The sequence below is a fragment of the Panulirus ornatus genome, chromosome 63 (assembly GCF_036320965.1).
Source record: "Panulirus ornatus isolate Po-2019 chromosome 63, ASM3632096v1, whole genome shotgun sequence".
Classification (NCBI taxonomy): Eukaryota; Metazoa; Arthropoda; class Malacostraca; order Decapoda; family Palinuridae; genus Panulirus; species Panulirus ornatus.
Genome location: NC_092286.1, coordinates 8,770,521 through 8,793,543, shown reverse-complemented (window position 1 = coordinate 8,793,543; position 23,023 = coordinate 8,770,521). Strand labels below are relative to the sequence as shown.

The 23,023-nt window shown below is 46.9% G+C and overlaps 2 protein-coding genes across 2 annotated transcripts in view; one reads left to right on the top strand and one right to left on the bottom strand.

The window, feature by feature from the left end:
• LOC139746055 (small G protein signaling modulator 2-like) overlaps positions 1-23,023 on the bottom strand; it is a 285,630-nt gene that overhangs the window by 132,129 nt on the left and 130,478 nt on the right. The gene's annotated exons all lie outside the window — the stretch shown is intronic.
• LOC139746057 (uncharacterized) overlaps positions 1-23,023 on the top strand; it is a 53,927-nt gene that overhangs the window by 22,201 nt on the left and 8,703 nt on the right. The window contains exons 2-4 of the mRNA XM_071656889.1: positions 2,709-3,220; positions 5,374-5,509; positions 6,096-6,145. Coding sequence (XP_071512990.1) covers positions 3,140-3,220; positions 5,374-5,509; positions 6,096-6,145 — 267 coding nt within the window. The 5' untranslated portion in view covers positions 2,709-3,139. The remainder of the gene's footprint in view (positions 1-2,708; positions 3,221-5,373; positions 5,510-6,095; positions 6,146-23,023) is intronic.

Genomic DNA, 23,023 nt, shown 5'->3' with positions numbered 1-23,023 from the left:
CTACATATCAGTAGTACACACATATTACTTTCTACCTAAAGCTGCTTATGACTCAAGTTCATTAACTATATCCTCAAACCACCCGAAACTAGTTTAGTAAACAAGGGTTCCTTTAAAAACCCATCTCCGGTTTCTCTAAGCAAGATCCGTCAGTTTTGGCATTTACATCTTCTTGCGATGTAGTATTCTTAAGTCTCGAGAAGAAAACGGAGGCATAGTTGCTGGTTCCATTTTGACTCTTCCCTGATTTTCATTTCACTGACCTGCGTAGAATACGTAACAAGTTGCCAGCGTTTATATAAAGAGAGGCTTAACGGCCGCTCTTACTTAACTCTTTCAGTGTCTCCCTACGTCCTTTTCTACTTACGCCACACGGTTGCCAGCTTCACTCGTTATCCGCCTACCAACACATCGAATAACTACTTACTTACCCACTAACATTTCTAACTACCTGCTCACATTTACCTAACCACCTACTTACCGACTGACTGACTAACTACCTACTTACGTACCCATGTATGTAACAGATTGCCTTCTTAATAACCAACATATTCAAACTTACTACATACTCTCCATCACCAAACTAACGAACTACCTTATTACTGACCAACACATCGAACTGGCTGCCTAGTTACCAAACCACTTTACACATATTTACGAAACCAGCTTCCTCCTCGCCCATCCACCTACTTGATCAATGCACAGAACCAGCATCTTACACATTCCTACTTACCTCCTAACTTACTTACAGACTTTAAACGCTTTTTGTAAAATATAATCGATAACAACAAAATAGAACACCTTGTAACAAAATATTCACAAGTTATGAAGAATCAGCAAGAAAATATAACACCTTGCAACAAAATTTTTCACAAGTTATGAAGAGTCAGTGAGAACATGCGACAGCATTTAACAAAATATCCACAACTTACGAAGAATCAGCAACAAAACATAACACCTCTTAACAAAACATTCACAACTTATGAATATTTCTCATGTACGTGCGCGAGTTCTGGAGAGCAGCAACACATGGCGATCTTCTGTACTGAATTAAGCTGTCATAAACTCCGCTAGCGTGACAGTACTACCCTTGAGCACTACGGTACGACCACGGAGCTCAACGATACGAATCTTAAGCACGACGGTACGACCATTGAACTTAACGGTACAAGACTTGAGCACGACGGTACGACCCTTGAGTACATATGCACAAGCCCTAGGCACGTCGGTACGACCCTTTAATAAAACTACAAAACTCCAGCACGATGGTACGACCCCTCAGTGCAACGGTACAAATTTGAGCATGAGAGTACGACCCTCGTCTGCGATGGCCTGGCCTTTGACCACACCCTTAAGGTTAACACTCGTGGTCAAGAGGTCGTACCGTCGTATCTACGGTGCTCATAATGCAGTGAAGTCTAGTGTTCTTTTCAGGGTCTACGTGGGGTCTAGTGAGACGGTGTTAATTATCTATTTGTACTGCACAGGGAGGGAGTTCTACACTCGTGGGACCCCACCCTTTGAACTTTCTCTCACTATCATACAACTGTATAATTAATCTTCTATGTGCTGTCAACATCCAATACCTCATAAGTTAGTCTTATGCCATTCAAACATATCTCTTTATATAAATACTTCTGAACATCCTTCCTAACAAGTTTACTGTTCATGTTATAGCCTCTGGTTGTTCTTACATCCTAAATAACTTTCCAAGAACTGTTCACCATTGAACTTCAAAATGAATTAAGAGTTGTGATCAACCCAACCCTTACTCTTCTGTCTTTCGTGGTGGACATGTGTATGGCTTCTCACTTTCCACTGTTAACTCTGCAAGTGTGTGTGTGTGTGTTTTGTGTGTGTGTGTATGTGTGTGTGTGTGTGTGTGTGTGTGTGTGTGTGTGTGTGTGTGTGTGTGTGTGTGTGTTAGACGACATGGGATAGAAATGAAAGAACTTTCACCCTCCTTCCTGCCACACATACCGCAGTTACCCTCCCAACACACACACACACACACACACACACTAGAGCAGTCAAGTCGTGTCAAAGCGCTGACTGCCGCCACATCTGAATCCAGCTTGACAAATAATTAAATGACATCAGTTACCAGAGGACAAATCTGTCCAAGAACTGATACTATAATATGCACATATTTCATCTTTGTTCCTCACAGAATAGCGGCCACAGTCCCTTCCCTGCAGTGTCCGGTGGCTAAAACTAGATCAAAAAAAATCTTGTTTTCGAGTCCTCCCTTCCTGTAGTCTCCGTGGTAGTTCGTTCTTTCTAAATTGTATGGTGCTCAGAGCCATTTTCCTGCCGGCTGACATGCTGGAGGGAGTGGTGTGTAGGGAGGTGCCTTCTGCTGTGCTATCCTGTCTGTCTCCATCTATAGTGGTGGGTGGGGAGGAGCCTTCTGCTTTACTACCCTGTCTCCATCTATAGTGGTGGGTAGGGGAGGAGCCTTCTGCTTTACTATCCTGTCTCCATCTGTGTAGAGTACGAGTTTAGGACACCATCACCGCCCTGCAGCAGTGAACGTCGTTAAGACGTCACCAAGTCTTATGTATCCGTCCCACGTCACTCACATGTACAGCGTCTCTCTCTCTCTCTCTCTCTCTCTCTCTCTCTCTCTCTCTCTCTGCCTCCTCTCCCTTCCTTCCCCCAAAAAGGTTCCTCCTACGCGCCCCCTAACGTTCAGTATTTACCCTCAGGCCGGGAAGCTAAGAGCAGGCAGGTCCCTCCCTGTGAGATCCGGGAGAAGGCTTCTCCCATCAAACCAGACGCGTCCTCAGCCTCATCAAGATCACGCATTCCGAAGGCCTCACGAGTAACCCCCAGAGCAAGGTATCCAGCGACATCTGCCAACAAAACCGTAGGCCAGGTCTGCTGTTGAGGACGCCCCCAGGCCCGCTATTGACGACACCCCAGGAGCCCAGAGGGATGCTCCAGGTCCGCTACTGAAGACATCAAAGGAACCCCAGGGGGACTCCTGAGACGTGCTGTCGAGGAAACAGCAGGACCCTCCCCAGGCCCATTATTGGATACTCCAGGAATCCAAAAGGACGCCCCAGGCCCGCTGTTGAGGACACCCTAGGATCCCGGCAGGACTCGCCACAGCTGGTGAGGAGGCGACAAGGACAGGATGATGCTGGCGGTGGCGGCGGCGGTGGCCTGCCTGACTGTGGCAGCGATGGTAGTGGCTGACCCCATTACCCCATGTGAGGTGAGGAATGAAGGACGTATGGTCCCATGTGAGGTAAGATAGTGAAGGGAGTACGGCCCTATGTGAGGTAAGACAGAGAGGGGACTATGGCCTTATGTCAGGTAAGATAGTGAGGAGCGTATGGCCCCATGTGAGGTAAGATAGTGAGGGGAGTACGGCCCTATGTGAGGTAAGATAGTAAGGAGCGTATGGCTCCATGTGAGGTAAGATAGTGAGGGGAGTATGGCCCTCTGTGAGGTAAGACAGAGAGGGGGCTATGGCCCTATGTCAGGTAAGATAGTGAGGAGCGTATGGCCCCATGTGAGGTAAGATAGTGTGGGGAGTATGGCCCCATGTGAGGTAAGATAGAGAGGGGGTTATGACCCCATGAGTAAAGATAGTGAAGGGAGTATGGCCCTATATAAGGTAAGATAGTGAGGAGCGCATGGCCCCATGTGAGGTACGATAGTAAGGGGCATATGACCCCATGTGAGGTAAGACAGAGGGACATATATGACACCCATCACCTCATGTGCGGTAAGGTAGAGAGTGGAGTATGATCCCCATCACCCCATACGAAGTACGAGAGTGAGGAGCAGGTGAGGTATATCCCGACAGCACTATACACTTTACTGGTAGACCCTACGTGCTCGCCGCCCAGCAACCTGTAGTTAACAGGCACATGCGTGACCTTCAGATGCACACACGTATACACAGGGATATTTGAGTCCGAAACAAAAAATAGGGTACAACAAAGGCCTCCAACGGACCTTGAACATTCCCCCTCAGGAGAGAGAGCGAGAGATTTGCAATATGCCAGTCACCACGTACAGGAGCAACGTACTATCACCATAAAACAAGACCAGCTCGCTCACCATTGTCGAAGGCACGTTCCGGACGCCTGACAGCAAAGCCGAACAATACATACATACATGTATATATATATATATATATATATATATATATATATATATATATATATATATATATATATATATATATATATATATCATTCCTGGGGATAGGGGAGAAAGAATACTTCCTACGTATTCCCTGATATTCCCTCAAAGGCTCAGTCCTCTGTTCTTAACGCTACCTCGCTAACGCGGGAAATGGCGAATAGTATGAAGTATATATATATATATATATATATATATATATATATATATATATATATATATATATATATTTTAAACTATTCACCATTTCCCGCGTTAGCGAGGTAGCGTTAAGAACAGAAGACTAGGCCGTTTTTGGAATATCCTCACCTGGCCCCCTCTGTTCCTTCTTTTGGAAAAATCAAAAAAAAAAAAAAAGGGGGGAGGATTTCCAGCCCCCCCGCTCCCTCCCCTTTTAGTCGCCTTCTACGACACGCAGGGAATACGTGGGAAGTATTCTTAATCCCCTATCCCCAGGGATACTATATATATATATATATATATATATATATATATATATATATATATATATAACTCACTTTGCATACCACCCTCACCCAAAAACCCTACATCTGCCATCCTGTCATCAAACACATCAAAAAATACATCCATCTCCACTTCATCACAACCTGTTATCATTTCCCCCTTTTGCCCCCTTCACCGATGTTCCTATCTGTTCTCTTATTTTTCAAATATTATCAACCTCATTCCAAAACATCTAAGTCTTCCTAGACTTTACTGATATTCGCTTACCCCAACTCTCATTTGCCCTCTTCTTCATCCCCTGCATCTTTCTCTTGACTTCCATCCGCTCTCTCGTATACATCCCTCAAGTATTTGATCTCCTTCACCATAAGTACCGCCCAAACGTATCTCTTTTCTCTTTCACAAGCAAATTTACTTCATCTCACCACACACTATCCTTTCCGTTGATGCAAAATAAGGGTAAAAACAAAGGCTTATACACGTACTGGAAATTTTGGTTGCCGTGCGGACATTTTTCACTAAGGTTTATCGCTTCCGCCTTGTATCCTTCCGCCAGGAAAATGAGCGGGGCGTGCCTTATTTCGATTTATCGCTCATCGTCGCCTCGCGGGGCCGCCGCTGGACAATTTCATCGCGACAAAATCATGTGAATTATCACCAACAGAAGTCTGAGCGTGACAAAAGTCGCGTCGATTTCTTTTGTGTGTGTGTGTTGTGCTGACGACGCCTTTTTTTTTCTCTGTTGAACAGAAGAATGAAGCCCGGCTGGCGGACAAGGACTCATGCACGAGGTTTCACCTGTGTCGGGAGGTGGGCAACAGAGAGTTCACCACGGACATCGCCATCTGCCCCAGCGGGATGCTCTTCGACATGGTTTCCTCCAAGTGTGAGTACCTGCCCAGGGTGTTTCTTCGGGGAGAGCTGGCGAGGGTCGCGCAGGGCTCTTGGGGCGCGCTCCGGGAGAGGTTGAAAGTATTTTAGGAGACAAGCGGTGGAATGTGGAATGGACTGGGAAATGAATATTGGTCGTGGAGGAGAACTCTAGTGGCACTTGGAAGACGAGGTGCTTTATCATGGAAGGGTTTGAGCATTGAAGAAATGGTGGGTACTGGAAGACTGGGGTAAACAGGGTTTTGAATTATAGTGTAGTAGTAGTAGTTGTGGTGGCTGTTAACGGTGCTGGGGGGGGGGGAACTGACGTTAGTTTCAGCCGTTCCTGGGGAGTGAATAGTGTTGGAAGAGTCTTAGAGAATACTGAGGGACTGGGGAATCTTTCTGTTTTCTCTTACCAGCCAGATGTTACCAGCTGGGGTCACCCGTAGACTTCCCAAGCACTGGGGGGAATGAAAAGGGTGTGTGGTGTGCTTCGAGGGAACACTGGTGGACTGTTTGAGTCGAGTGTGGACTTAGTAGGAGTGTGTTGGGGTGGAGATCGCGCGACATTTGCTGATCCATTGCTCTGTATCCGACAGGTATCAACCAAGAGGAAGGATACGTCCAGGATCCCACCAGCTGCATCACGGTGAGTACCTGACCTGACCTGGTACCATGACTACGCCATGCACCTGCCCTAGTCACACGAATAATTCGACCCTGTCACTTTGACACATGACCTAAATATATGCCATGACACATGACCTGAACGTGCGACTTAATACATAACCCGGACCCACGTCGTGAAAAGATAACCTGACACGCACGAAGCCTGAACACGCGACTTGGGAGTGTAAATACCTTGGAGTACGCGACCTGGAAACATAAAGGACCCGGACACGGGACCCGAAGGCATTACCTGACACAACCTGTACACGGGAGCTGGACACGCACCCAGGACAAACACATAAACTAACACACAGCACAGACACATGATTCGACGTGAAGACAACTTACGACACGACCCTAAGAACATGATACCAGTCAAACACATGACACCTGGTGAATACATGACACCAGTTGTAAACACATGACACCTGGCGAATACATGACACCAGTGGTAAACACATGACACCTGGTGAATGCATGAAACCAGTGGTAAACACATGACACCTGGCGAATACATGACACCAGTGGTAAACAGATGACACCTGGTGAATACATGAAACCAGTGGTAAACACATGACACCTGGCGAATACATGACACCAGTGGTAAACACATGACACCTGGTGAATACATGACACCAGTGGTAAACACATGACACTACCAAGAGAACTCAGAAGCGACAAGACACGACAACAGCAAGAGACTCCCGGTATGTTAGAACGCCACAGCTGTGTGAACGCTACACATAACCTCACTTCTGTCAACGTGGACGGTATAACTTCAGCTGAACACTTTCATTACTGTAGATAATACAGTAATACGAACAGAAGGGAGACCACGACTGAACCCTTGTGTAAATGAGGGCTAAGCAGGGAACGAAAGCTGACTATTATGTGTGCAAAGCTTGACCAGGACCTCCCCAAGTCTTACACGCTTTAACTTTAGACAGCGCCAGACACACGGCTTTGGATTTTTACGCACAACTTGGGACGAGCGAGTGGAATCCCAGTTTAATCTTGTGGATGCGAACGCGAGGCAGATTGGTTCGTCGGTGGTCATGTGAAATGCAACCCAACCTCGCCCGACCAGCTTCTGGAGGTCTGAAACACTCTCCCCCTAGCCTGTTAAGTCTGAGGGGCCCCCCCTTCCCCTAGCCTGTTAAGTCTGAGGGGCCCCCCTTCCCCTAGCCTGTCAAGTCTGAGGGGCCCCCCTTCCCCTAACCTGTCAAGATTTGAGCGCGCCCCCTCCCCCCTAGCCTGTCGAGATCTGAGCGCCTCCTAGTCTGTCGAGGACTGAGTGGCGCCCCACAGTCTGTCGAAGTCTGACCCTCACCCCACCCTAGTCTGATAACGTCCGAACACCCCGTAGCCTGTCGATGTCTGAGCATCCCTCTACCCAACCTGTCGATGTCTGAACACGGTCACGTCTTCAAGGGGTTCGCTTCTCCTTCCATCACGTCAGTATGACGACCAAGAACTCAGACGTCTCGCTGGTGGAGACACGACAGGAGTAAACGAACCTTCTACCCCCCTCTCTCTCTCTCTCTCTCTCTTTCCCTCGTCATGGAACAGCAGTGTCTTAAAGAGACGTTGTCCCACTGACCCAGAGAACAAGGCCAGGTCCCGGCAGCGCCCCACACTATACCTCCGGTATCTGCCAGCCCGCTTCCCCTCCACACCCAGCACCAGTTAGATCCACAGAACACTCCTCCCCCAGGGTAGCCAAACGCTGTCACCGCTCCTGTCTGTACTCACACGCTATCCATCCCCCCCTACCCCCGTGCATAATGGGGCTGCGATACACCTGTGGGGGCAGGTTGTGAAACAGTCCAATGTTCACAGGTACAAGCCTCATAACTTCACCCATGAACCTCATAACGTCATCCATGGACCTCATAACTCTCTACCCATGACCCGGTAAATCCACTATGAACCCACTCATCTTACCCATGGACCACATGACTCAAAGCTGTGACTCTCCAGTTGCCCTCAAATTGACGTCCGACCTCGATCTACGGATTTCGCAAATGACATCACAACTCCTGCAAGGAAGCTGGTTGGGCAGGAAATGAGACCCCAAGATGGAGACGAATCAGCATGAGCTGTGCGTGCGTGTGCGTGTGTGCACCCTAACCAGAGCCAGGCGGGTTGTCCACAGCCACAGTGACCCCCACACGACCATGCTCTTCCTAACTGGGCGCACCCACTCTGACCCCACACACTTCAAAACGTAGAAGCTTTCCCTAACGATGCTCCTACGACGTCGTTAGAGGTACGAATGTTAAGAAAGTGATGAATAAATTAGAGATTATAGCATTACGAATGTTAAGAAAGTGATGAATAAATTAGAGATTATTGCATTTTTTCTTTTTTTTTTTTTTTTAGAAATGATCATTCATTGTTTTGAAGAACTCACTGACTCCTTTGAGTGGTCATCTGTAGGTACTAGCGTCTGAGGCATGGGGTGTCAGGGAGGGGGCTGACTCAGACTGACACAGTATGGACGGCTGACTGTAGGAATCAAGGGAACATGGCTGACGCGTCCGTCAGAATGGATGACCGGGGGAGGTCGGACGACTGACTGTATAAACTTGAACTGATTCAAAAGGATCACTTGGATGGATGCAATCGATGACAGCAGGGTCGTTAGAAACATGACTATCCAACAGTAAACACAAAGAACTGGACTGTAAACATAAACGGGTGACTGTTAAGGAGAAAGACTATAAACAAAGAATGTTGAGCGTAAACAAGGTGGTCTGACTAAAATACGAAAGAATCACTGAAGACAGTTAAGTGGTGAATGTAAACACGAATGGCTATCTCCAAACATGAATGAACTGGGTATAAACAGTGAACACATAACTGTCAAGTATAAATGATCAATGCAGAACCGTGATTGGCGCACATAACGTAACCAGTAGCTGAATGACGGATCATCACCCGGATATAAACGAAAGCATATAAAAGCGTGAATGGTCGACTGTAAATGCAAAAAGCTGTTTGTAAAAGCGGTGAACGCTAGGATCAAAGGTGAGGTCGGAGAGAAGCTTGTAAACAGGATGCAGCGGATATTGAAACGAGAGAGAGAGAGAAATATAATATCTTCGGTGCCGAGGCACTGCCGAAATACAACCCGGAAATACTGAGCGCTACCAGGCAAGAGGCGTGCGAATACTGCCAAAACTGAGCCAGGAAATATTGAGCGTTGCGAGGCAAGCGGTGTGGAAGTAAAAGCAGTTAGGAAGTATGTTAAAGAGACGATGAAGACCAAACAACAGACGAGTGAGGGTATGTTGCAAAAATAATTACGTTTAGTGGCGATGAAAAAGGATTATAAAAGATGATAACCGGCTTCATAAACGATGGAAGGGGGGGGGGGGGGGGAAATGGACGAATGAAGAAAACTGGAAGACGAAGAAAACGTGGATAGCATAAACACCTGTAAAGGTAAAACAAAGGGAAAAGTTCTTTTGAAAATGACACAGATTCCAGCCACAATTAAATGAAGCAGAATCAACGCTAGGTCCCTCGTCTCCTCCGGCGGACTTTCTTTTTTAACCTTCTTCCTCTTGACCTTTGTAAGGTGACGTCGTCGAGACAAACTCAGACAGAAACTCCGGGAAAAAGAAGTTTGTAATATGAGTGGGCTGAAGGTGTGGTTCATTTCCTGCCCTTGCCCACGAGCGGCAGACCGGAAGGCGGGATCGGGAGGGAGACATCTCTATTTTTTTTTTTTTTTTTATCGTATTGGAAATTATTACCTTCCAAGTTAAAGTTTATGGAGTCAAATTTATTTCACATGGCACGTAAATCCCCGAGCCTGACGTTACGGTCCTTGATTATAATGCCAGGGGTTTTATAATACCAAAATAATGCGTCGCGTTCAAGGATCGCCCTCCCGTTGTACGCTCGGGCTCAAGGATCGTACCTTCGTGCACCAGTTGTACCTTAGTGCTCAAGGATCGTACCTTCGTGCACCAGTTGTCGTACCTTCGTGTTCAAGGATCGTGCTCCCGTTGTCGTACGCTCCGGCTCAAGGATCGTACCTTCGTGCTCAAGGATCGTACCTTCGTGCTTAAGGATCGTAAAGTTGGTGCTTCAGGGTCGTAGTACGTTCGTGCTCAAGGATGACATCTTCCCACTCAAGATGCACCTATATTTCCGTAATCCTCAAGCATTTCTGTGATGGTATGATGCGGGCTAACGCCTGTAGCGTCCCTCGCTGCCACTGTTGTGTTGCCAGAGGTGCCCCCACCCTCCCCCCCACCCCAGCAGACAGTGTCTGAGAGAGAGAGAGAGAGAGAGAGAGAGAGAGAGAGAGAGAGAGAGAGAGAGAGAGAGAGAGAGAGAGAGAGAGATGAAAACATAAAGATATCCTCGGCCAACAATGCACTATGTACCCGTCAATATCAATATAGCTGCCCTGGGCCAACCGTCGTCGAGAGAGAGAGGCTAGGCTTGCAGCCATGATGGTCTATCCTCCTTCATTTACATCCAATACACACTGAAGATAAGGTCAAATCATTTTTCACTCAGTCTGTTTTTCATTTCCTTCGTCAGTCTCACGCACTTGTTACTGATTCAATCATGAGCAATTCTTCCTTTACTAAAACTTACCACCAACTGGTTCTGGAGTTGTACCACCTTCACCACACTTCCTGGTCAGGGACAAACTTATTTTCATTAGTATTTCCTAAACTTTGAGGGGATAAGTTTGACCTATATGACGATAGGTCATCCACGTCCGCATCTTCCTTTCCTTTGGCACAAGTTCGGCATCAACCGAACGAAGGAGGACGAGTCCTGCACGTCGTCTTTATTGAGGATAAACCCGTATGACAATTCCCTCCCCCGTAATGTGTCCACCCCGCCCCTGCCCCTGGCAGCCCCCACCGACAAAGGAGAACACACTTCACAGCAGATGAACGGAGTGTAGTTAATCAATGCCATTGATTATCATGGTCCATAACGTTTTGTTAAGATCCGCTCTTAATCCCTTAATCCCTTGAGCACGACGGTACGGCCCTTGAGCACGACGGTACGACCCTTGAGCACGACGGTACGATCCTTGAGCACGACGGTGCGACCCTTGAGCGCGACGGTATACGACCCTTGAGCACGCCAGTACGACCCTTGAGCACGACGGTACGACCCTTGAGCACGACGGTACGACCCTTGAGCACGACGGTACCATCTTTTTAAAGTATAACGGGCCTGTACCGTAGAACGAGGCAATTGTACCCACTGGCCTTTTAAACTTCGTGCTCAAGGGTGGCAACGCCACGCCTTGATGGGGGTCGTCCAGTCGTGCTCAAGAGACTGTCTCCGTGTTATCTCATTAACACACGAGGAGGGGGGGGGGGGATACAAGTCAATATACCACCCGCCAGTTGAATCCAGGCAGGGAAGAAGGGGGATGGCAAGCTTATGGGGGAGAAGGGGGCGTGGGGCGCGTCGACGCCGACAGCGGGAATTGTACACAAGAACGACCATCGGGGCACACACAGAACACGGGGAGTAATCACCATTGACCACACCTATTCTAGTTGGCGTTACTTAATCCCACACAAACCATGATGAATGAGCGGTAATCAAGACGGGAGGGGGAGGAGGAGGGGTGGCGGTGGTGGTGGGGGGGGGGGAAATAATCGCGGGACTAATTGTAATGCTATTCATCTCTGGCTGAATAATTACCGGTCTTAATGAAGCCCTTGAGCCAGGACCCCACCGGGACCCCCGAGTTACGGCGCCGGAAGGCGCCCTGCCTTACCCTGCCGCCCGCAGCCCACTGACGCTTGCCGACACTTGATGCTCCCACTCCTCTTCCTCCTCCTCCTCCTCCTCCACCACCGCTAGCTAATCCATCCATGCCGTCTACCGCCGCATCTCCTACAGGAGCCTCACCCACACCGGGGTGTGCAACGTTCTTCCTACCCCTCCTCTGGCCCCTCGCTACTGCTGGAGGGCGTTCCTGCTGGCTATGGCAAACGTCAAAGTTACTGACAGATTCTTACTGTCTAGATCATCAGTGGAGACGCGGTACCCGACGCGGGCCACGACGGACGCCGACTCCCCCTCTCTCTCCCAGGTGTGCGCGTTGAGCTGGCGACTCGACGGGAAACGTTTGTGGGATAGGAAGAGAGAAATCCTCTCTCGAGAGATACAGACTATCGGAATTCACTGGTGTGTCTCTCTCTCTCTCCCTGGACGCCACGCCTGACCATGATGAGAAGCAGGACTTAACTGTGTTATATACCATGAGCTGTGGCCAAGGCTTACAGGCATGTCATGCGTCGTGATCAGGACTCACGTTAACGCATAGTGCGCGTCATGCGTCGCGATCAGGACTCACGTTAACGCATAGTGCGTGTTACGCGTTGCGATCAGGACTCACGTTAACGCATAGTGCGTGTCACGCGTCGCGATCAGGACTCACGTTAACGCATAGTGCGTGTCATGCGTCGTGATCAGGACTCACGTTGACGCATAGTGCGTGTCATGCGTCGCGATCAGGACTCACGTTAACGCGTAGTACGTGTCATGAGTCGTGATCAGGACTTACGTTAACACTGCGTGTTATGCGTCGTGGTCAGGACTCATGTTAACACATAGTGCGTTATGCGTCGTGATCAGGACTCACGTTAACGCACGATGCGTGTCACGCGTCGCGATCAGGACTCACGTTGACGCATAATGCATACGACGGGCCAAAGACACTTGATTACGAACGGCGTGGCCACACACGTAAAACCTCACACTGCCACCCACGGGTCCTCGCGTCGCGCTCGAGGGGTGGGATGGGGTGTGGTGAGGTGGGGTGGGTTAGGGCACAGCATCGCAGAGAGGGCGTGGGTACGACCTAATTCTAGAACCCAGACCTGTAGGGGAGCTGACATGACGACCAGGAGGGGAGATTATCCCAAGGGGCAACTCCTACCACCACCTCCACCACCACGAACAACACAGCGACAACACAGCACCTCGCCTCACCAGCAGGAAGGCTGGACTAATTATAAGGAAGTGTAAAACTCAAAAGATGGCGGGAGTTACAAGCATGCGTGTGGGATAATATGGCTTAGCTGATCCAGGGAGATTAGTAGCGTCTCTTTTTCTATTTTTTTCATGGATGGTCTTGAGAGGGGAAAGGGGTGGGGGAGGAGGGGAAATTACGTGAGAGAGAGAGAGAGAGAGAGAGAGAGAGAGAGAGAGAGAGAGAGAGAGAGAGAGAGAGAGAGAGAGAGAGCAAAAACCACTCCTGCCGAACTCGCGCGACGGATTCACGGGCCGGCCGGTCAGGGTCGAGCGCAAAGGTTCGAATCCTGCTTCGAGTGCGCCCACTCACGCTGGGTAGATACAATGGGAAAAGCATTGGACGACGCATTATACATGCCGTTTTCTCTAAACAAACATCCTGGACTTTGATGACGTACACGATACAAACTTTCTTTCGCCGCAACGGAATAAATGAATAAACAAACAAACCGGATTCTCTGCTAAAATACACGGCACAATCGTCTCGCTGGAGGAAATGAATCGCTAAATTTAGCAAATACTCGTTCTAAGCTGAAAGGGGAATTCAAAGCTCTCGCTTACACAAAGTAGAATTGAAAACTGACTACGCGCAGAGGAGTATATATATATATATATATATATATATATATATATATATATATATATATATATATATATATATATATATATATATATCTTTTCTTTTTCTTTTAAACTATTTGCCATTTCCCGCGTTGGCGAGGTAGCGTTAAGAACAGAGGACTGGGCCTTTTTTGGAATATCCTCACCTGGCCCCCTCTGTTCCTTCTTTTGGAAAATAAAAAAAAAAAAAAAAACGAGCGGGGAGGATTTCCAGCCCCCCGCACCCTCCCCTTTTAGTCGCCTTCTACGACACGCAGGGAATACGTGGGAAGTATTCTTAATCCCCTATCCCCAGGGATATATATATATATATATATATATATATATATATATATATATATATATATATATATATATATATATATATATATACACAAAACAGGAGACTACAATAAATAATATACCAGGTATGACTAGGTTAGATTTAAACCAAAACACTTTTTTTTATTTAAACTTTATGGCAGGTTATTTTCAAAGGAGGCGTGGTACTTGTGGCGTATATAGTGTAGCTACGCCACGTACCTTGAGGGCGTGGTACAGGGGACGTGAATAGTGCAGCTCCTCACGCCACGTATCATGGGGAGGCGTGGTATAGTGTAGTTCCCTACGCCATGTAACATAGGGAGGCGTGGTACAGGAGGCATGTACAGTGCAGTTCCCCCACGTCATGTACCCGGTGTTGCTTGGGGAGGCGTGGTACAAGGGGCGTGTGTATCCCCCCCCCCCCACCCGTTCCACGCCAGATGCGGGTGTCGGGCGTGGCAGGAGGGGGATGGGGGCGCAGGGCAGCCTCCCACGCCACACCTCGCACCTGTCTTGTGGGTATCGACCGCGGAAACACAATAGCCTTAGCCAGCCAGCCAACCACCCGGAGCTCCCCCCACTAGGGGTGGGGGGGGGAGACTGTCTCCAACAGTCGCTCACACTATCTCTCCAACAATCGTCAAAAATCTTGAAATAAAATCCACAATATCGATATTTTCCTGTACGCTGTATAACCATAGAAAATGATAATGATAATAATAATAATGATAATAATAATAATAATAATAATAATAATAATAATAATAATAATAATAATTATCATTATTATTATTATTATTATTATTATTATTATTATTATCATTATTATCATAATAAAAGCTCGAAGGGCGTTGCATGGAGTACTGTGTGTGGTCTGCAGTGCAATACAACTGTTTGTGTGTGTGTATATATATATATATATATAAATATATATATATATATATATATATATATACACACACACACACAACACACTGAGGCTCTTTAACGTTTTTATTAACAAGTGGCGCAGCTCAGGCAAAATCCAGAGTAACGGGTCTTACGTCAATCAGTTCTCTTGAGTTGCCGGTCAACAACTGTATATAGTACACGGTTTTATGCATCTGACCCACCCTCGAGGGTCAGGCCAAATACATACATCTTCAATAAATCACAAGATGTGACTCCCGACAACAGGGCGAACGACGATGCTGACGAACACAGCAGCGGATCCCTACGCGTCTGTCTGTTGTGCTCCACGTGAAGCAGTCTGTTCCATACAGTCAGCAGCTCCTTTCAAAGGTGCATCTTTAAATAGTCGGCTATTCTAAACACAGTATTCAAAACTGTGCGCGCCTTTAAACGTAGCGACTGAAATCGTCAGCGCCTTTAAACAGAGCGTTTGTAATCGTCAGCGCCTTTAAAGAGAGCGTCTCAAATCGTCTGCGCCTTTAAACTAAGCGTCTGTAATCGTCAACGCCTTTAAACAGGGCGTCTTAAATCGGCAGCGCCTTTAACGAAGCGTTTAAAGTTGTCAGCGCCCAAAAACGCAGCGTCTGAAATCGGCAGCACCTTTAACGCAGCGTTTAAAGTCGTCAGCCGTATATATATATATATATATATATATATATATATATATATATATATATATATATATATATATATATATATATATATTTATATATATATATATATATATATATATACATAAGAAAAACGCAGCGTCTGAAATCTGTATCAGGCTGAAGGATTCAGAGGGGACAGTTACTGAGAATGACATACGGATATGCGGGGACGTGAATGACCGAGTTCAAAATTGTTTACACCTTGGGAGACACCGCAGCCCAAACAGCACTGAGATGGAATGGGGAGGAGGTCTTGGAAAGCAGTGACATATCAAGAGGGAATATAAACAGACTGGTAAGGTCATGGTCCAGATACGATTTCACCTTATGTAAAGAAGATGTGTGGTGGTACACTTGACAACCATCTTGAAACACTGTTCAACAGGATGTCACTAGTAAAAGAGGAAATGCCTAAAGGAGTGGAATAAAAAAGGGAGGTGAAAAAAAAAGTCTCCCCGACGAACGTGTTTCGTGAGCTACTGGAAAAGATAATAGGAAAACAAATAACTGGCTTCCTGCGGAGGAGAAGCCATCCAAGTGAAGAGAAAACGCGGTTTGAGGGAGAGGAGGTCATGTGTGACGAACTCAAGATTTCCACGAGAGAGTGAGTTCCGCTTAGGACAACAGAGAAGGGTGGGTGGATCATTTGTATCTGGACTCCCAGAAAGTGTGTGTGTCCCTGTCCTGCTGTTGGCATAAGAGCTTGATCATCAGGCAGGGATAAGAAGAGGCATGCTCCTCCGAGGGAGATGAGATTAACTTACTGGAAGGGCGAAGACGCATGTCAAGGGTGCGTTTTGCGAAGCTGCAGTGGAGGTTTCAAGCGGAGTGCTGCAGGGTCCTGCACTTGGAACCACTGCTCTTCTTGATCTACGTGAATGACTTGCCAAGAGGGATGTTCGCAGATACTGCCAAAGTCATGAGGGAGGTAGAGAAAAGGAGGAGGATTATCAGGGTTCTATCCGCCGGACATCACGGGCACCTAACGTATCTCGACTTACTCAACATCATCAGTAACTATGGCCCGAAGGATCGTGCTCCAGTTCCTCAGTCCCAGCGGCTCGAATCTCGCCCTAATTACCGATGGCCTCCAGAGAGTCTCCGCCAAGTCCAACACAAGTTTTAATCGATAATTTTGACGAGGGTCTTCCCTGCAGGCAGCAGAAAGGGGGGTTTCCTTTCATCAAAGTGACTGGGTACATGTATAGTCTCGGCTCAAGTTTACCTTCCGCAATGACCCTGTTTCGACGTATTTCTTTTCTTTTTTTTTCTTTTTTTTTTTCGTTGGGTGCAACACCAGGCATATACAGGTCTTGTTGTTCCCTTTGGTTGAGTTGGCGAAGATCATGACACCTATTGAGTCTGTGTCTGGTTGGGTTTCAAAGTGATTTTGCTATAATGCCTGCCCCCCTCTCTGGACGTAGTGTTAGTTATCTAACTCCCTTCCTCGTGTTAGTTATCTAACTCCCTTCCTCGTGTTAGTTATCTAACTCCCTTCCTCGTGTTAGTTATCTAACTCCCTAGTGTTAGTTATCTAACTCCCTTCCTAGTGTTAGTTATCTAACTCCCTTCCTCGTGTTAGTTATCAAACTCCCTTCCTAGTGTTAGTTATCTAACTCCCTTCCTAGTGTTAGTTATCTAACTCCCTAGTGTTAGTTATCTAACTCCCTTCCTAGTGTTAGTTATCTAACTTCCTCGTGTTAGTTATCTAATTCCCTTCCTCGTGTTAGTTACTGGTTCACCTCTCTCTGGGATAAACTTCCTACCCACTGTTGCTTATGAAGTGAAGCTCCCTTCCCAGTGTCATATAGTGAGCCTCCATTTCGCAGTGGTACTTTACTAGTAACCCTCCCCTCCTAGTGGTACTTATGGGTTGTGCTCCGTCTCGAGTGTTCTCAATGAGGAGGCTTCTCCCTTCCTAGTGTTATTGGCGAAGCTCCCTCTCTAGTGCTATTAGTGAAACTGCCTGCCTAATGGTTCTTACTGGTGAGGGTCCCATCCTAGTGTGGTTGGTGAGGGGTTCCATCCTAGTGTGGTTGGTGAGGGGTTCCATCCTAGTGTGGTTGGTTAGGGGTCCCATCCTAGTGTGGTTGGTGAGGGGTCCCATCCTAGTGTGGTTGGTGAGGGGTCCCATCCTAGTGTGGATGGTTAGGGGTCCCATCCTAGTGTGGTTGGTGAGGGGTCCCATCCTAGTGTGGTTGGTTAGGGGTCCCATCCTAGTGTGGTTGGTGAGGGGTCCCATCCTAGTGTGGATGGTTAGGGGTCCCATCCTAGTGTGGTTGGTGAGGGGTTCCATCCTAGTGTGGTTGGTGAGGGGTCCCATCCTAGTGTGGTTGGTGAGGGGTCCCATCCTAGTGTGGTTGGTTAGGGGTCCCATCCTAGTGTGGTTGGTTAGGGGTCCCATCCTAGTGGTTGTTAGGGGTCCCATCCAAGTGTGGTTGGTGAGGGTCCCATCCTAGTGTGGTTGGTGAGGGGTCCCATCCTAGTGTGGTTGGTGAGGAGTCCCATCCTAGTGTGGTTGGTGAGGGGTTCCATCCTAGTGTGGTTGGTGAGGGGTCCCATCCTAGTGTGGTTGGTGAGGGTCCCATCCTAGTGTGGTTGGTGAGGGGTCCCATCCTAGTGTGGTTGGTTAGGGGTCCCATCCTAGTGTGGTTGGTGAGGGGTCCCATCCTAGTGTGGTTGGTGAGGGGTCCCATCCTAGTGTGGTTGGTGAGGGGTCCCATCCTAGTGTGGTTGGTGAGGGGTTCCATCCTAGTGTGGTTGGTGAGGGGTCCCATCCTAGTGTGGTTGGTTAGGGGTCCCATCCTAGTGTGGTTGGTGAGGGTCCCATCCTAGTGTGGTTGGTGAGGGTCCCATTCTAGTGTGGTTGGTGAGGGGTCCCATCCTAGTGTGGTTGGTGAGGGGTCCCATCCTAGTGTTGCTCAGCAGCTGAGTTTTTTTTCAATGTTAACTTTCACGGGAACTTCCTTGTGCCTCCCCCCCCCACTTCTCCCTCCACACACCAGCTCATCTATGCATACTATTGTTACGTCACCAATAACAACGTTATTTATGCATGGGGAAACTAATTTTCCGGATATTTCCTTCAGCCCCCCTTTTTATTGTGGAATAATTTGGGCTGCGGGTACGAGCGCTCTCACTGGACAAACTTTATGGTATATATATATATATATATCATCCTACCCTAAACATTTCCCTGAACAGCTTTTTTTTTTTTTCTTTTGAAGGGGTGGTGACATAATCGTAATATGATTTGCATAGTATTAAAATTTCCGGGCATCTGTCATACCAGATATATTCACGGATTACGAAACACATTACGATGATTATAAATACATTACTTTCGCTTTGTATTCGAAAACCTTTTAATCGGATTGTTTAATATTTGCAATTAATCATATTTTTCCCTCCGAATCATGTGGTTTACTGTGACTGAATAAATGGATTCGTTCATAAGAACCTGGGATATAACCGCCCAATTCATTAACGCCCGCAATCCGGTACTGTGCAATTAAAAACATAATTAAAAGCGAATGAGAATGGCTCTAACGACCAAACCTAGCTTCGGTTAGGTTCGGGCGTCATGGGCTGAAAATTCTGGAACGTAACCGGCCTAACCTTGTCGAGGTCTTATTCTGGCTTTCAAGATTAAACAAGATGGAAGGTAAACTATGCCAACCTAGGTGGAAGGTAAACTACTCTAGATGGAAGGTAAACTACTCTAACCTAGATGGAAGGTAAACTATTCTATCCTAGATGGAAGGTAAACCTCTATCTTAAATGGAAGGTAAACAATTCTAACCTAGATGGAAGGTAAACTATTCTATCCTAGATGGACGGTGAACTATTCTATCCTAGATGGAAGGTGAACTATTCTATCCTAGATGGAAGGTAAACAATTCTAACCTAAATGGAGGGTAAACTATTCTATCCTAGATTGAAGGTAAACAATTCTAACCTAGATGGAAGGTAAACAATTCTATCCTTGATGGAAGGTAAACAATTCTAACCTAGTTGGAAGGTAAACTAATCTAACCTAGATAGAAGGTAAACTATCCTAACCTAGATGGAAGATAAACTATTCCAACCTATATGGAAGGTAAACTATCCAAACTTACCCTAATAAGTGGTACATACCAAGGAACAGAGACCACTCTAACCTAACCCAGGTTGAATACAGAACGCAGACCAACCTAACCAAACTTAGGTTGGCTCTTTATGCCTTGGCTGAATCTTGCTAAGAACCCGGACAATCTAATCCATTCTAGGTTATGTCATTCTTTTTTTAGGTACAATAGGCTAACCCGACCAATGTATTAGATTAAATTTTACTTATAATAAATATATAGACCAACTTTGTCCTATACTCTTCGCGTTAAACATATTAGAATGAAGACCAACTTAACAGCTTAAATTCAATTCTAATTTCATCGACTAGATCAGTTGCAGGCAGCACGGGACAATGCAGCCTGGGATTTATTCACCGTAAAATGATTAGGACCAACAAACTACGTTCGACTGGACAGTGATGACAAGACTTCCACAATTACCAAGTCTGTCAGAGGGACAATGCTGTGTGTGTGTGTGTGTGTGTGTGTGTGTGTGTGTGTGTGAAGTTCATCTTTTTTTTCATCCAGAGCTCCTGAACCATCACAGGCATGCGCCCACGTACGCCATTAACGAACCAATAACTTACGAAAAGGCAGATATAACGTCATACCCTCCACTGGGTCAATGTACGTACCTCTGCTGTGATCAACTGAGTCGGCGACCAGGAGAATGTCCACGCCACCACTCAGTTAACTACCACGAAGAGAGAGGGGAAGATGAACTCCACAAGGCGTCAGCAACTTGCCCGGAGAACATTCACATTAAAAATCATAACAACTGGATGATTTCTCCTACACTTCGGCGAACATCCTGCGTCTCCGAGTTGGCCTTATTGTGACATCTCTTTCCAAGGCCGGCCAAGGTCCCGAAGCCTTACTGAACGTAAGGGCAAGTGTGCCTGATGTAATCTGGTCATGCTCTGTTGACTGAAGCCATGCGTGGACCGCTGGCGTCCGTTGGCGAATGTAGGCTTGCGAAAGTGCAGCCGTACCTGAAGGACTATATAGGCCCAAGTCCGGACCACTGTAGACACGTAGATGCTGTAGTGCGTGTCCGTGGACGGACATGTGCAGGACTTAAAACATGGAAACAGTCTGAGAAAACAGTTTTGGATTACCATATTGTAAAGGCATGCCAAAAACATAAAAATATACATCATTCATAAGTGATATCATGAGTGGTAGGGTGTAGAAACATGCGCGGGTACTCTGTGCTAAGACACACGACATGCGCAGACTTGAGCGCTGGATGGTGGCCATACGCATGGAGTGCGTCTCTATCAAAGTGTAATAAAGACGGGATGGACCCCGTTCGAATTTCACCGCGTCCATTTTTAGCGTTTTCCCGGAGTCGGGTGACTTCCGAAACCCGGTTTTCCTAATTAATTTTTCTCTCTCTTCCTCTCCTGACATTCCTAACTGCATAAGAATCTGGTAAACCTCGGCTGGCGAAAAGAATGCAAATCTGGATAATGGAGTCTGGGGCATATAATTTAGCGGGCAAGCGCCTGGCGAAGACATGGAAATTTAGACCGCGAGAGCACGGGCGGCTGCCAAGCGCTGCTGGCGGGGAAAACTTAAAAATGAGATTAACCCCCCCGCCCTTGATTACGACGGTACGACCCCCTTGAGGGCGGCGGGGTGACCCTTTGGGTACGATGGGTCATGAGGCCAAGGTGTCACACCCCTCTCGGGTCATGCTCATGGGTTTGGATGGGGCATATGAGAAGTTTACAAAACAGAAGAAACGATAGTTTTGTAGCCAGACGTGCTGAGCGTGTTGACGCTAAGAGCACGAACGGATTGAGGCTGTACGATGGATTGCGTATAATTCGTCCAATCTTCAAAACCTACAGAAACGTATATCCAAAGCTACACAAAACGAAAATCAAAGCTGCATGTATTTAAACTGTTGCCAGCAAGAGTTAACTTAAAAGAAAAAAGGGCAGTTATAAAAAAAAAAAAGGTTTGTTTTCACCTTCAAAACGGTTATATATGATATTAATTTCCACTCTGACACAGATTTCGGATATATGATTGAAAAAAAAGAAAGAAAATGGGCCTCAACTCGAGGGCTTAAAAGAAAATGTTAGAGCCGCCCGAAGTCTATAGAGAGCCCCATGGTTAAATCCGTCCCTGATTGGGAGGCCAGCAACCCAACCCTTCCCCCCGATCGGAGGGGGGCGGGTAAGGGCTGTATGGTGGACCTGCAAACGATAGTCGTGGACCTATTGAAAGATGAAATTCCCGACGAGTCTCAGCGTTCTACGAGGCAGGGTTTATCTTTTTTTTCTTTTTTTTCCCTCGGTTCTGTTCCCACTATTCACAAAATTTTTCCCGCGCTTGATGCATTCGAACAGACTAAAAATAAATCCCTGACACCTGTTGCTTGGTCCGAGAATCCGCGGTTTGATTTAAAGAACTCCGCAGCTCTCCCTCCCTCCCCTCCCTTCCTTCCTCCCTGAAGAAAGAAAGATAAAAAAAGAAAGAAAGAAAGAAGTAATATCGGCGGGGATGGTTCCTGAGCGGAGGGGAAAATATTTGGACTGAAGGAGTGAAGGCAGCAGGACCGCCTCGGTGATACGGGGCGAATCGATACTTCGTAAATCATCGACAATCGATGGCCTACCATCATGGTGCAGCCTGTAACGCTCGACCCACCTACCATCATATCTATCCATCAATATATATATATATATATATATATATATATATATATATATATATATATATATATATATATATATATATTTATTATCCCTGGGGATAGGGGAGAAAGAATACTTCCCACGTATTCCCTGCGTGTCGTAGAAGGTGACTAAAAGGGGAGGGAGCGGGGGGCTGGAAATCCTACCCTTTTTTTTTTTTTCCAAAGGAAGGAAGAGAGAAGGGGGCCAGGTGAGGATATTCCCTCAGAGGCCCAGTCCTCTGTTCTTAACGCTACCTTGCTAACGCGGGAAATGGCGAATAGTTTGAAAGAAAAAATATATTCCTATGAGTCCACGGGGAAAATGAAACACTATAAGTTCCCAAGTGCACTTTCGTGTAATAATCACATCATCAGGGGAGACACAAGAGAGAAATATAACAGTCAGTTGATATACATTGAAGAGACGAAGCTAGGACGCCATTTAGTAAACATGTGATTGTCCAAAACATCCGTGGACTCATAGGAATATCTTGATCACG